The following is a 14,966-nucleotide window of genomic DNA, read 5'->3' as shown; positions in this document are numbered from 1 at the left end:
CCCCTTTCATGATTTGAGTTTTTCCGCATGACTACCCAAACTCTCTAGCTCTTTCCTCCCACAACTAAAACCATACTGTTATCCTCTGGAGAGTCAGCCCTATGCTTTTCAATCTATATTTTCTTCAGTATAACATTCTCACTTTGCTAATTTTTGAGTATTTGATGGTGCCTCAGCACTTGCTGCCACGGGTCTCAGAAGCACAGAGCTCTGGGTCTGTCTCCCTCCCTTCCTCTTATCAATCAAGCGCCAATTTTGCTTTTTCCATTTGTGATATCACCATTCTAGTTTAAGTAACACTTGAAAACTTGTCTGATTCATCTCCCTACCTTTGGAATTTACACACACACACACACACACACACACACACACACACATTTTTTACACTAGCTTATTAATTTTCTGAAAATATTACTATGATCCTGTTATTTCTGATTTCAGGAGCCTTATTTTCCCTTTCTTAGATCACTTGGAATAAATTGCTTACTAATTAATTTTCACTTACTTAAAATAGGTTGTTAAAATTACACACTGTCCCACACTGCTGACCAGAGATGGAGATCGAATTCGAAGTAATGGAAAGTTTGGGGGTCTTCAGAATAAAGCCCCTCCAATGGATAAACTTCGGGGAATGGTATTTGGAGCTCCAGTCCCAAAGCAATGCCTAATCGTAGGGGAACAAATAGGTGAGTTGTGTCAGTACCTAAATAGCAATTTATAATTTGACTTTAACGTGTGTGTGTGTGTGTGTGTGTGTGTGTGTGTGTGTGTGTGTGTGTGTGTCCCTAGGGATTGAAACTAGGGGCATTCTACCTCTGAGCTTCATCCCCCAGCCTGATTTTTTATTCTTTATTTGGAAACAGGGTCTCACTAAGTCGTGAATGGCCTAAGTAGCTGAGACTGGCCGCAAACCTGGATCCTCCTGTCTCAGCCTCTCAAATATTGGGATGATAATTGTGTGCCATCACACCCAGCTGACTTTAACCTTTTAAGGATGTGTGTATTGAGTCTAATATGAAAATTAACCAGTAATAAATACAAATGATACATTTTTGTTCATATTTTAGCTTTCTTAGGTCAGTTAGTTTAGAATTACGTAGACAGTAATTTTTCCTTCATATTTTCGTATTTATGATAAAGAAAATACTTTTGTTGTTTTTTTGTTTTGTTTTGTTTTGTTTGGGTCTGGGGGTGGAACCCAGGGGCATTCGACCCCTGAGCTACACTCCGAGCTATACTCCCAGACCTATTTTTTAATATCCTATTTGGAAACAGGGTCTCACTAAGTTGCTGAAAGCCTCACTAAGTAGCTGAGGCTGGCTTCGAACCTGTGCTATCCTCCTGTTTCTGCCTCCCGAATGCTGGGATTACAAGCATGCACCACCACGCCCAGCTAAAAAAAAATGTTTTTTCTGCTGAATAAATTAGTATTTATTTCTGTTGCTTATTTTTTATCTCAAAATATACCTATGTAGAGTACAGTTTTAAAAAATTAAGGGTGAGATGTCAACCTCCCTTTCCCTTCTGCAGGCTGTCTTCTCACTTCTAGTTCACCAGTGTAGTCATACCTGCTCTGAAATGCATATACCTAACATGAATAATAATAATGGATCTGTAACCCTCAGGTGGTATAACCTGTTTGCTCTTAACCTTGTCATATGGTTCTAATGCATTTGACTCAGCTTTTACGACACAAGCAGCTTGCTGTTAGCCTTTTTTGAGTGTAAAATACAAATACCATCAAATTACCATCCTAACCATTTTTCAGTGTATTCTTCAGTAGTATAAAATATATTCACATTTAATACCTCTTTAAAAGAAAGAAAGATAGCTAGGAGTGGTGGCGCATGCTTGTCATCCCAGTACTTGGGAGGCCAAGACAAGAGGATCGGAGGTTCTCGGTCAGCCTCAGCTACTAAGTGAGGCCCTCCGCAACTTAGGAGACTCTGTTTCAAAATAAAGAATAAAAAATCAGGCTGGGAGTGTAGATCGGAGGTAGAATGCCTGAGTTCCATCCTCAGTACCACAAAAAAAAAAAAAAAAAAAGATTGTACATCCTATCTTCAGAACTTTATTCACTTTGCCAAACTGAAACTCTATACCCATTAAACATTAGTTCTCCATCCCTGTCCCCTGGCACTCGTGATTATTCTAGTGTGTGTGTGTGTGTGTGTGTGTGTGTGTGTGTGTTGTTATTGTGGATTAAACCCAACCCAGAGGCATTTTATCTCTGAGCTACACCCCCAGCCCTATTTCCTATCTTTTTTTTTTTTTTTTTTTTTTTTGGTGGTGGTATTGGGGTTCCTGGAAGCCCTTCTACCTCCGGGCTACTCTCCCAGACCTATTTTTACATTTTTATTTGGAAACAGGGTCTCCTTAGCCAGCGCGCGAGGCTGGCTTCGAACCTGCGCGATCCTCCTGTCTCTGCCTCCCAAGCGCGGGGATTACAAGCGTGCGCCACCACGCCCGGCTCCTATCCTTTATTTTGAAACAGCGTCTCACTAAGTTGAAGAGGGTCTCACTAAGTAGCTGAGGACAGCCGAGAACCTGTGATCCTCCTGTCTCAGCCTCCCAAGTACTGGGATTACAAGCCTTTGCCACCACATCAGGCTTAATTCTTTTTTTCTCTATGAGTTTGACTACTCTAGAAACCTCATCTATATATAGGTGGAATTATAAAGTATTTATCCTTTTATGACTTGATTTTACTTAGTGTAATTTTCCTCAAGGTTCATTCATGCCTCAGCAAATGTAAGAATTTCTCCTTTGTAAGACTGAATAATGTTCGTGTGTGTGTCACTTTGTCTTTATTTGTATTAACATACAGTATGCATATAGTGCACATTTGATACCCATGCAACATGATAAATTTTCACAAAATGGGCAATGTTCTCATATTAAGAAATATTCCTGGCCGGGCGTGGTGACGCATGCCTGTAATCTCAGCATTTAGGAGGTTGAAACATGAAGATCCTGGTTTGCGCCCAGCCTTAGCTGCCTAGGCCCTTTGTAACTCAGTGAGACCCTGTTTCAAAATAAAGAGTAAAAAATAGGGCTAAGGGTGTAGCTTGGAGGTAGAATGCCCCTGGGTTCCATCCTTAGTACTGCAAAAAGAAAGAAAGAAAAAAAGAAATATACCTGTAATCCTGGTATTTGAGAGGCTAAAACAGGAAGATTGCAGGTTTGAAGCCAGTCTTGAGACCCTCAGCAGCTTAGCCAGATCTGTTGTTGGTTTGCTTTGGCTTTTCATGTTTGTGTGTTTGTGTATTTTGCTGGGGGTGAATTCAGGGGCATTCTACCTCCCAGCTACACCCCCAGCCCTTTTATTTTTGTTTTTGGAACAGGGTCTCGCTAGGTTGCTGAGAGCCTCCCTAGGTTGTTGAGGCTGTCTTCAAACCTGCAATCCTCTTGTCTCAGCCTCCCAAGGGCTGGGTATGCACCTGAAATCCCAGCACTTATGGGAGACATTTGATATTCTACCTATCTGCTTATAAATAACAAACTAATGTTATATTAAAGTTTTTAATGTAGAAATCTCTTGAGTATTTAAAAAATAAAAGAGCCAGGCATAGTGGCACATGCCTGTTGTCCCACCTACTCAGGAGGCTGAGACAGGAAGATTGCTAGAACCTAAGAGTCGGAGGCCTTCCTGGGCAGTATAATAGTATAGTGAAACAACATTTAAACTTTTTGTGTGTGTGTGTGGTATGAGGTGTGAAACCCAGGGGCTTTTCTACCTCCAGGCTATACTCCTAGATCTATTTTATACTTTATTTGGAAACAGGGTCTCACTAAGTTGCTGAGAGCTTCACTAAGTAGCTGAGGCTGGCTTGAAACCTGTGCGATCCTCCTGTCTCAGCCTCCTAAGCGCAGGGATTACAAGCGTGCGCCACCACGTCTGACTTAGTGAAAGAACATTTAAAAACTTAAAAAAGTAGCCAGGTGTGACACACACCTGTAATCTCAGTACTTGGGAGACTGAGACAAGAGGATCACAGGTTCAGGGCCAACTTCAGCAACTTAGTGAGACCCTCAACAACTTAGTGAAGACCCTGTTTCAAAATAAAACAGGCAGGGAGTATAGCTTGGAGCCCCTGGGTTCAATCCCAAGTGCCAAAAAGAAAGAAAGAAAAAGAGATGACTCTTACAGCTACTTTACTATATAGAAAGAGGATTTTAACCCTTGGAAACATGAATTTTTGTATATTGTCTTTTTTGTAAGGGTTAATATTGCTGCTGGTGTCTATTTTGAACATAATTTAGTAACATGTATTATTGTCTATATTTAGAAAACATTACTTTTTCTTTTTGTTGGAGAGAAAGAGAAAGAGATGCTGGGAACTGAACCCAGGGACAATCCACCTCTGAGCTATCCCTGTCCCTTCTTGTGTTTTTGTATTGAAACAGTCTCACTAAATTTCAGAGGCTGGGCTCAAACCTGCAATCCTCCTATTTTAACCTCCCAAGTACTAGGATTACAGGGCCACTGAACCCTGCCTCTGAGCTACTTCCTGAGGCCAGAAAACATTAATATGAAATTACAAGAACCATCAGAGCAGAAAATCAGCCTTTTTTCTAGACTTTTTTTCCTCTCTATAGTTTCCAGTAAGTCATAAAAAATAAAAAACATAAGGGTTTGTCACATACCGGTTGAGAATCCCTAACCCATGTATCTGGATTAAAGATGCCCCCCACCCCTTTTTCTGTACTAGGGCTGGAGCCCAGGGGCATTCTACCTCTGAGCTACACCCTCAGACCTATTTTTTATTCCTTATTTTGAAACAGGGTCTCACTGAGTTGCAGAGGGCCTCACTAAGTAGCTGAGACCGTCCACGAACCGCAGTCCTCCTGTCTCAGCCTCACAAATGCTGGGATCACAAGCGTGCGCCACCACGCCCAGCTCCTAAGGATGCAGTTTTTGTGTGCAAATATTCTGAAATCTAAAAAGCTCTAAAATCTGAAACATTTATGAGTACAAGCATTTTAGATAAAATACATACAGTACAAAACTGTACTTAACCCTTAAAGTATTAGTTATTTTATATTATATTCAATGTGCTCCATTCTCTTAACCAATAACTTCTTCCATAGTTTATATGCAGACTACTATATATGTTTGTAAAATGTTTGTGTTTGTCCATTCCCATAAATCCTGAGTGTGTGTGTGTGTGTGTGTGTGTGTGTGTGTGTGTGTGTGTGTGATATTTAAACTTTTAAAGGGCCAGACAGTATTTTAGACTTTGTAGGTCACAACATTAAAGATTTTGTGAAGCCGGGCATGGTGGTGTATGCTTGTAATCCCAGTACTCAGAAGGCTGAAACAGGACGATTGCATAGGTTCAAAGCCAGCCTCAGCTATTTAGTGAGGCTCTCAGAAACTTAGTGAGACCCCGTTTCCAAATAAAATATGAAAAATAGGGCCAGGCGTGGTGGCGCACGTTTATAATCCCAGCATTTGGGAGGCTGAGACGGGAGGATCGTAGTTCATGGTCAGCCTCAGCTACTACTTAGTGAGGCTGTTCACAACTCAGTGAGACCCTGTCTCAAAATAAAGAATAAAAAATTCTTTATTAGCTGTAGTGTAGCTTGGAGGTAGAATGCCTCTGGGTTTCGTCCCCGGTACACCAAAAAAAAAAATAGGTCTGAGAGTGCAGTCCAGAGGCCCCTGGGGCCCACCCCTCTATACCTGGTTAGTTTTCATTTGAGAAGTGGTGGTGTCTAATAGTGTAACACTTAGTGCCTTTTTATTGGCGTTGTTTCCCATCCTGCCTTTGTCTATGTGGAATTAGGTTAAATATTTATATCAGGCAGTATGTAAATATTGAGTGACCCCACTGACTTTTAAATGAAAATGCTTCCTGTTTTAAATAAAAACTAAGTCAAGCAGTCAAAAAAATGTGAACTTAAGAGCTGTATGTTATCTCAACTCTGCGTGCCAATGTATTTGCACTGAGTGTTTCGCGGCTTTGAAAGTCCTTCCTATGTGTTATGATAACATAATGCCTAATGTTGCTGATTCTTCTTTCTAAAACGTGGGTCTGGTGTGATGCTAGTAATGTGACCAAGCTCCTGGCTTTCAGATCTCCTGCAGCAGTACCGCTCTGCCCTGTGCAAGCTGGGCAGTGTGCGGGAGGACCTCAACAGTCAGCTGCGGTACCTTCACACGCCTGACATGAAGAAGAAGCAGCAGGAGCTGGACGAGCAAGAAAAAAGCCTGAAACTAATCGAACAGAAACTTGGTATGTAAGTTAAGATTTATTTATACCTGCTTTTCTTTCATATAGTCCGGCTTTTTAAAAGTCAATTTCTGCATTCACATATTTACAGGTATGACTCCTACACGTAAGTGTAATGATTCGGTGCGTCATTCCACAAAGGTGGAGGTGACAGAGTGTCCAATTCCTCCTAAAAGAATGAGAAGAGAAGCCACCAGGCAGAGCAGGTGAGCCGTCTTGGCCTGAGAGTTGTCAGCTCCTGGGTCACTGTATCTAAATTTACTCTTAGGGTGAAATTGTTTTTCTGTTTGCCTTGAGTTTCAACTACATCGTATTCTGTGTAGGATCAGCAACTTGATAAATACAGAATATGCAAAATCATCTGTATATTACTCAGTGAGACCCTGTTTCAAAATAAAAATAAAATAGCCCTGGGTATGGTGCTACATGCCATAATCCTAATACCTGGGAGGCTGAGATGCATCCAAGCCCAGCCTCAGCTACTAGTAAGGCCCTGTTTCAAAATAAAATATGGAAGTGTGGTGGTGCACACTTGTGATCCCAGTACTTGGGAGGCTGAGACAGGAGGACTGCAGGTTTGCAGCCAGCCTTGACTACTTGGTGAGGCCCTCCGCAACTTAGTGAGACCCTGTTTCAAAATAAAGAAGAAAAAGTAGGGCTAGGGTTGTAGCTCAGAGGTAGAATGCCCCTGGGCTCCATCCCCAGTACCACACAAAAAATAAAATTGCTGGGGTGTAGCTCAGAAGTAGAGTACCAAGCCGGGTGTGGTGGCACACACTTGTAATCCCAGTACTTGGGAGGCTGAGACAGGAGGAGCGAAGATTCTCAACCAGCCTCAGCAACTGAGTGAGGTTCTCTGTAACTTCATAATCCATGCTTCAAATAAAGAATAAAAAATAGGGCTGGGTGAGCAGTTTGCGGCCTGATTCAATGGTAAGAGCTATCCTTTTTGGATCAGATATTAGTAAGGTCATCCCGCAGAAGGATACGATTCTTGTACATTATTTCAAGAGGTTTAAGTTTAGACTCATATTGTGCTGTGTGTTGCTGAATAAATAAAAGTCAATGGTTCTTGTACCCATCGTGTTCTATTATCCCATACAGAAGGCGGGTAATTTTTTTTAAAAAAAGTTTTTGAAGCTGGGCATGGCAGCACACGCTTGTAATCCCAGCATTTGGGAGATGATACCATCCAAAGAACTGTTTTATTGTTGTTGTTTTTGTTTTGTGGGTTTGGGGATGGAACCCAGGGCATTCGATCTCCGAGCTACACCCCCAGCCCTATTTTTTATTCTGTACTTTGAAACAGGTTCTCAGTGAGTTGCAAAGAGTCTCACTAAGTAGCTGAGACCGTCCACAAACTGTGATCCTCCTGTCTCAGCCTCCCAAATGCTGGGATTACAAGCTTGCCCACCACGCCCAGCTGAACTATGTTTTAAATACTTAAGCACATTGTAGACACATGTATGTATATGAATCAACATATATTACTGCTTCTGAGTCTTTTTCACACACATGAAGAAAACACATATATAAGAAAGTAGTTATATCTGTTTATATCAAAAATTATAATTAGTAGAGCATAAGTTCTGTCAGATAGTTAAGCATTCAGGTGTTTAATAAAGGAATTTAGAAAGGGAGATCTCTGATATATAAAACCTTGCATGTGTTTTCTTTCTCCACTTTGACCAGGATTATAACTAAAACAGACGTGTAAGGTGACGGAGGGCTGCTGGTGTGGCCAAGAGTGCCCGTCTCGGCGTCTGCTTCCCAAGACCAAAGGCGACGCACCACACCAGCCGCATCTGGTGACAGAACTCGTCTTGGCGCGACTGAGTGACTGCCCAGAGGGGCCTGGGAGCCTGTTCAAGTTCGGAGTCTCACTAGACGGCGTGGTGGAGCCGCCCTCGCCGCACCCTCTGGTCCTCACCTTGCAGATGGTCGGCAGAAAGCGGCCCCGTGGCCGTGACTGAAACCGCACGTGGCAGTCACTGATCCTGAAGAGAAATAGGTGTACTGTTTTCAGTGTAATTATCATGAATATGTTAGAATTATTTCTTGAAAACAACAGTTTTATTACTTTTCTGTGAATTTATTTAACAAAGAGGTTTTGTCTTTTGTGTAAGGAAGGTTCTAGAGATTAGATATTTAATTGTAAATACATGAGGAAACTCAATGAAGTCAGGATAAAAAATAGAAAAAGCACAGGGGTCTAGGATTCAAATATTAAGATACACGGAATAATGTTAAATTGATAAGCAAACTTGTTACAGGTAGCATTTCATATTTCAAAGACTTATCCTGTATATAAATAAAATATGCAGCAGCTTCAATTTTTATAAGTATTGTCTTCTGACCTTATTAATACTAGATTATATAGTTTCAGCCTTAACTACATTATTTTGTAATTTTTTTATTACTATTTTTAAAGGGTTAAAACATACACTCTCATATTAATGCAATAAGTCTTTGGTAGAAAGTTGTTGCAAAACGTTTAACTTATGCATTAATTCAGACTAATGTATGTCAGTATATGTGTCTTTGGGTAAGTCCAAGACTACTGGTCTTCAAAGTTATTTTGTAAGGAATTCTTTTGGTACAGTTTTGTGTACAGGAAATGTGTTTTTTAATCCTTTCTGAATATGCAGTGAGGTTAATAAACAAGATTGTTTCTTCCCTACTGAACAGATAAGTGTTTTCTTTTTAAAAAATTTAAAGCTTCATAAAAGTTACTGTGGTGAGCCAGGCATGGTAGAACATGCTTGTAATCCCAGTGGTTAGGAGACTGAGCCAGGAGGATCGCAGGTTCAGAGCCAACCTCGGCCACCTAGCAAGGCTCTCAACAACCTAGTGAGACCCTATTTCCAAATAAGAAATAAAAACAGGCTGGAGGTGTAGCTTGGAAGTAGATTGCCTCTGGTTCCATTCCTAGTCGTTCCCCCTTAAAAAAAAAAAAAAAAGGACTTTTTTTTTTTTTTTGCAGTACAAGGGATTGAACTCAGGGTTGTTCTACCTCAAAGCTACAACATATTTAGTTAGTTAGTTAGTTAGTTAGTTAGTTAGTTAGTGGTACTGGAGATGGAACCCAGGAACATTCTACCTCCAGGCTACACTCCCAGCCCTGTTTTTTATTCTTTATTTGAAACAGGGTCTCACTGAGTTGCACATAGCCTCGGCAAGTAGCTGAGGCTGGCTGAGAACCGCAGTACTCTTGTCTCAGGCTCCTAACTACTCGTAATCCCAAATGCCACCATGCCCAGCATTATTTTTTATTTTTGAAAGAGAATCTCACTAATTTGCAGAGCCTCACTAAGTGGTTCAGGCTGTCCACAAACCTGTGATCCTCCTGTCTCAGACTCCCAAATACCAGGATTATAAGTATGCACCACCATGCCCATCTAAATTTATCTTTATAATTAGAATCATTCAAATGTGTTAAATGGAAGAAAGAAAAAAAATGTCAATAATAGAATTAGCTCTAGGAGCTGGGCTTGGGGCACACCCTGTAATCCAGCTTCTCAGGAGGCGGGGACAGGGAGGAGATTCAAGGCTGAGCCAGACCAGCCTGAGATGTAGCTCTGTGGTGAGCACCACGTTCATGTGCGACACCCTGGGTCCAAATCCAACACTGCAAAACAGTAGTAATAAATTTGATGGCTTTCAGTAATTACACTAATGTCTTTCTGTGTTTTCATGGGTTTGCCTAACAGTTTTTCTCCACATTTGACAAAATACTGAAGCCCCTATTAGACCAAGTGTTAATAATAGACTGCTTTTGTCTTTAATATATACCACATAAGAGCAATTAGACATTTTTCTTATGCTTTAATTCTAGACTTTTATTGCAAAAGAAAATGACTGGATAAAATTAGTGCCACAGCCATTCCTCCTTGTATGATATGTAATAGGGAATCCATCACAATGCATGAACACGGTCCTGATGTTTTTTCTTCCAAGGAAAAGTAAAGCTGGGCATGGGGGCACACACCTGTAATCCCAGTACTGGGGAGGCTGAGACAGGAGGATCGCAGGTTCAAGGTCAGCCTCAGAAGGTTATAAGATTCATCAACCTAGGGAGACCCTGTTTCTTTTTTTTATATTTTTTTATTTTTATTTATTTATTTACTATAATAAATTTTTACTGGTGCATTGTAGTCGTACATCTCAATGGGGAAAAATTTGTGGAGATACATGCACACATCACCAATCAGCCCCTACCCAACCTCTAACCCCTTCCTCCCCCTCCCTCCTACCACGCTTGGCTTCCTGATTGACTTTGATATGTTTAAGTACATCGTGTGCTTTAAAGAGTTTCCCTTATCCTCCCTCTTCTCCCCTCAGTTATGTCAGCTTCATTGCTCCTCTATAGGGTCCTTTCTTTTTTTTTTAATATTTTATTGGTGCACTGTATTCATACATCAAAAAAAGTGGGATACAAAAAACTTTTGTAGACATACTTGCACACATCGCCCAGTCAGCCCCCACCCGATCCCCACCCCATTCCCTCCCCATCCCTCCCTCCCATGCTTGGCTTAGTGGTTGACATCTAGTATTGTAGCAATTTATCCAAAATTAAAAATGATAATCTCACATAACAGTTTCATTTGTCTGATACCAAGCTTTTGATAACTTAAAGATAACATTTTAATATTTCTTTTTGCTTTCTTTCTTACAAGAGAATATTTTTTTCTTTTTTTTTTTTTGGTGAAACTATCATATATTTATATATTGATTTTTCAGAAAAAAAATCTATCCTAATATGGAATATGGACTCTAGATACCCAAAACGATCTTGAAAAAGAACAAAGCTAGAAGATACATATTTTCTAATTTCAAACCATATAAAGCTACAATAATTGAAACAGTGTAGTACTATTCTAAAGGCAGATATATAAACCATTGGAGTTAAATAAAAGCCTAGAGATACATTCTTCCCTATATTGTCAAGTTATTTTTGACAAGGTTTCCACGAACATTTGGTGGTGGAAAAAATAATCTTTTAACTAAATATTGTTGAAAAATAATACTTACATGGAAAAGAATAAAATTGGACCCTTACCTAATCCCATATACAAATATTAACTCAAAATAGATAAAAGACCTAAATATAAATCTTAAGACTATAAACTTTTAGGAGAAAATCTGGGTCATAAAACCTCACAACATTGAAATTGGCAGTGATTTCTTGGATATGATTTCAAAGGCACAGGCAACAGAAGAGTATACAAACTCCCTAAAAAATAAAATATTGTATATCCAAAGACAATGGAAACAGAGTTAAAAGTTACTGATAGAATGGGATAAAATATTTGCAAATGCTATATCTGAAGGTATATTAATATTCCAACTAGAAATCCTAAAAATTAACAATAAAAGCAAACAATACAATTTAGAGATAGGTATAAGACTAACATAAATAATGAATCTCCACAGATAACCAATCTTAGTTGTCTGTTGGATGGAAAATCTTGTTTCTCTGGTTTTGGTGTGTGTTACCTATTTCTTCTTTATAGTTAATCTCTTTGAGTATTTTCTCTAGCGCTGGTTTTGAAGACATAAATTCCTTCAGTTTCTGTTTGTCATGGAAGCTTATTATTTCTCCATCTAATTTGATAGAAAGTTTTGTTGGGTAGGAAATTTTTGGCTGGAAGTTGTTTTCTTTCAGAGTTTGGAATATGTTACTCCAAGCCCTTCTGGCTCTCATGACTTGGTTTGGGTAGTCTGGAGTGATTCTAATTGGTTTGCCTCTGAATGTCACTTGGCCCTTTGCTTTTGTTGCCTTTAAGATTCTCTGCTTGGCTTCCACATTGGTCATTTTGACAATTATGTGGCGTGGGGATCCTCTTCTCCGATCCTGTCTAAAGGGAGTTCTATAAGTTTCCTGGATCTGTGTATCGACCTCTTGCTCTATGTCTGGAAAATTTTCTGCTATTACTTCCTTGAAGAGATTGTTGATCCCTTTGGTTTCACTTTCTTTTCCCTCCTCTATTCCAATTATTCTTAGGTTAGCTCTCTTAAAATGGGCCCATATTTCTTCAATGTCAGATTCCTGCTGTCAGATATTTTTTTCTAGATTAGAAACTATGCATTCATTTTTGGAATGATCATCTTCTAAGAGCAAGATTCTGTTCTCCATGTGGTCTAATCGGTTGTTTGTGCTTTGAATTGAGGCCTTTACTTTATTAATTGCATCCCTTATCTCTTTTTGGCTCTCTCTGAATTCTTTTCTAAACACCTCTATTATTTCTACAGTTATTTTCCTGAGTTGATCTTCTAGAAATCTCTGATTTTCTGTTTTATCGGGTTCTGATGTTGTGGGGTTGTGGGCATTCATTGCTCCATTGTTATTCCTCTTTCCCATGATTTCGGAAGTTTGTGCCTTCTCTGGGTTCTTCCCTTGGGTCACTTTGACTTCACTTAAGGTATTCTGGATCTCGAGTCAGTAGTATCTCAGACCCCACTACTCCTTTACTGGGTTGTATCACAGAGTCTCCGACCCAAAGAGTCGATAGAGGCTGCTTTAGACTGTGGGGGGTGCCAGGTTGCACGTTCTCCTATGGTGTGATATCGCTGCCACCGCCCCTCCCCCACTGGGTCAAGTCCCAGTGAGTACAGTACTGGGATTTCTCCTCTGGGGCCCGCAATTTGACTCACTGTTCTTGAGTACGCAGATGTGGCTGTACTGGCTTCGCTGAATTCGCTGCTGCTGCCGCCGCTGGCAATATGGCACCGCTGCTACACCCTCGGCCGTGGGGCTGGTGTTTTTCTTCTTGATTTTGATTTCCACTCTGAGTCCCTGCAGCGTGTGCTGAGCTCAGCCACTGGGAGCTTTAGATTTTACCTGCGCCGAGAAATCCCGCCTGGCTGTTCTGCAGTGGCTCACCTCGGCTTGCTGTAGCCGTCCGGTGAACTCCCCTCTGCCGCCGGCAGTAAAGCGCTGCTGCCGCGTCTGTGGCTCTGTTCTCAGTCTGCTTTCTCTCTGGAGCCTGGTGATTTTTTTGTTTCTGGTGATGGTGTTTTCTGGCTATGAAAGGCGCTGATTTTGTGGTAATGGAGATTGGTTGTTAGCGGAGCTCTTAAGCCCCGCTTTTCTCGGTCGCCATCTTCCCGGAAGTTCCCAATTTTTTATTCTTTATTCTGAAGCCGGGTCTCACTGAGTTGCAGAGGGCCTAAGTAGCTGAGGCTGGCTGCAAACCGCAATCCTCTGGTCTCAACCTCTCGAATTCTGGGATTACAAGCGTGCGCCACCACACCTGGCTTTATTTATTTTGAAACAGGGTCTCAGCCAGATGTGGTGGCAGTCGCTTATAATCCCAGTACTTGGGAGGCTGAGACAGGAGGATCGCAGGTTCAAGGCCAGGCTCAGCAATTTAGCAAGACCCTGTTTCAAAATTTAAAAATATAGCCGGGTGTGGTGGCTAACACTTGTCATCCCAGTACTTGGGAGGCTGAAACAGGAGGATCTCGTAGGTTTGAAGCCAGCCTCAGCAGCTTAGTGAGGCTCTCGGCAAGTTAGTGAAACCCTGTTTCCAAATAAAACATAAAAATAGGGCTGGGGTGTACCCCAGAGTTAGATGGTCCCTGGCTTCCATCCCCAGTACTACAAAAAAAATTTTGAAAAATAAAAGGGTGTAATCCCAGCACTCGGGAGGCTGAGACTGGAGGATTGCGGTTGGCGGCCAGCCTCAGCTACTTAGTGAGGCCCTCTGCAACTCAGTGAGACCCTGTTTCAAAATACAGAATAAAAAATTGGGCAGGGGGTGTAGCTCGGAGGTCAAATGCCTCTGGGTTCCATCCCCAGACACCCCCAAAAAATTAAATTAAAAATAAAAGGGCTTAGGGTGTACCTCAGAGGGAAGGAAGGAAGAAACTCTTACTAGACTGCTATAAGCGTATGCCACCACACCTGGCCTTTTTTTTTTTTTATCTAGTAAAATTCAGGATGCTCTACTCTAGTTTATGACCCCTGATTCTACCCTGGGGTCTGTTCTAGAAGCACAGGCATGCATGTGTAGGCATAATCAAACAAAATTGAAATAACAGATGTCCACCAATTCTGGTCTCTATACAATGCAATTCCATTCAGATGTGAAAATAAATACATAGAGCTAGGCACACGCTCGTCATCCCAGCACTCGGGAGGCTGAGATCAGAGGATCGATGTTTGCGGCCAGCCTCAGCTACTTAGTGAGGCCCTGTTTCAAAATAAAGAATAAAAAAAAAAAAAAATAGGGCAGGGGGTGTAGCTCAGAGGTCAAATGCCCCCTGGGTTCCATCCCCAAAAACCCACAAAAGGAAAAAGAAAGGAAGGAAGGAAGGAAGGAAGGAAGGAAGGAAGGAAGGAAGGAAGGAGACAGGTTCTTGTTAAGTTGCTGAGGCTGGACTCATGGCTGGATCCTCCTACCCTCCCAATTACTGGGATTATAGGCAAGCACCACCACGCCTGGCTAAAATACTTATTTTAATTGGAAAATTGTGATGTGTGAAGGAGAACGGAGGAGCCTTGAGATGCTGTGGAACAGGGTGACCACGGTGCTGTGGTCTGACTGTCCCGCATGGAGCGCCAGGTGCCAGTGCTGGGGTGCGGCTGGGCTCTGCCCTCCCTGGGGCGAGTGGCCATGGCTGGCGGGCTCGAGGGGCTGCGGCCCCCAACACTGCCGCTTCCACCTTCCTGGCCCTTCAGCTTCCTGAAATTAGGAGGCCAATTGCTTAATAAATTTCTCAGCCTGT

General features: G+C 41.5%; 1 protein-coding gene across 1 annotated transcript in view; it reads left to right on the top strand.

Moving 5' to 3' along the window:
• Positions 1 to 7,953, top strand: part of SMCHD1 (structural maintenance of chromosomes flexible hinge domain containing 1) — a gene marked incomplete at both ends in the record, with an annotated part of 136,390 nt that extends 128,437 nt beyond the window's left edge. The window contains 4 exons of the mRNA XM_080714285.1: positions 515 to 686; positions 6,081 to 6,239; positions 6,328 to 6,442; positions 7,929 to 7,953. Of these exons, the coding sequence (XP_080570411.1) occupies positions 515 to 686; positions 6,081 to 6,239; positions 6,328 to 6,442; positions 7,929 to 7,953 (471 nt within the window). The remainder of the gene's footprint in view (positions 1 to 514; positions 687 to 6,080; positions 6,240 to 6,327; positions 6,443 to 7,928) is intronic.
• Positions 7,954 to 14,966: the final 7,013 nt, after the last annotated feature.

Source organism: Muscardinus avellanarius (assembly GCF_963383645.1).
Source record: "Muscardinus avellanarius genome assembly, chromosome: 17".
NCBI classification, from domain to species: domain Eukaryota; kingdom Metazoa; phylum Chordata; class Mammalia; order Rodentia; family Gliridae; genus Muscardinus; species Muscardinus avellanarius.
The sequence above is the reverse complement of the archived record's forward strand: the minus strand, read 5'-3'. Positions and strand labels throughout refer to the sequence as shown.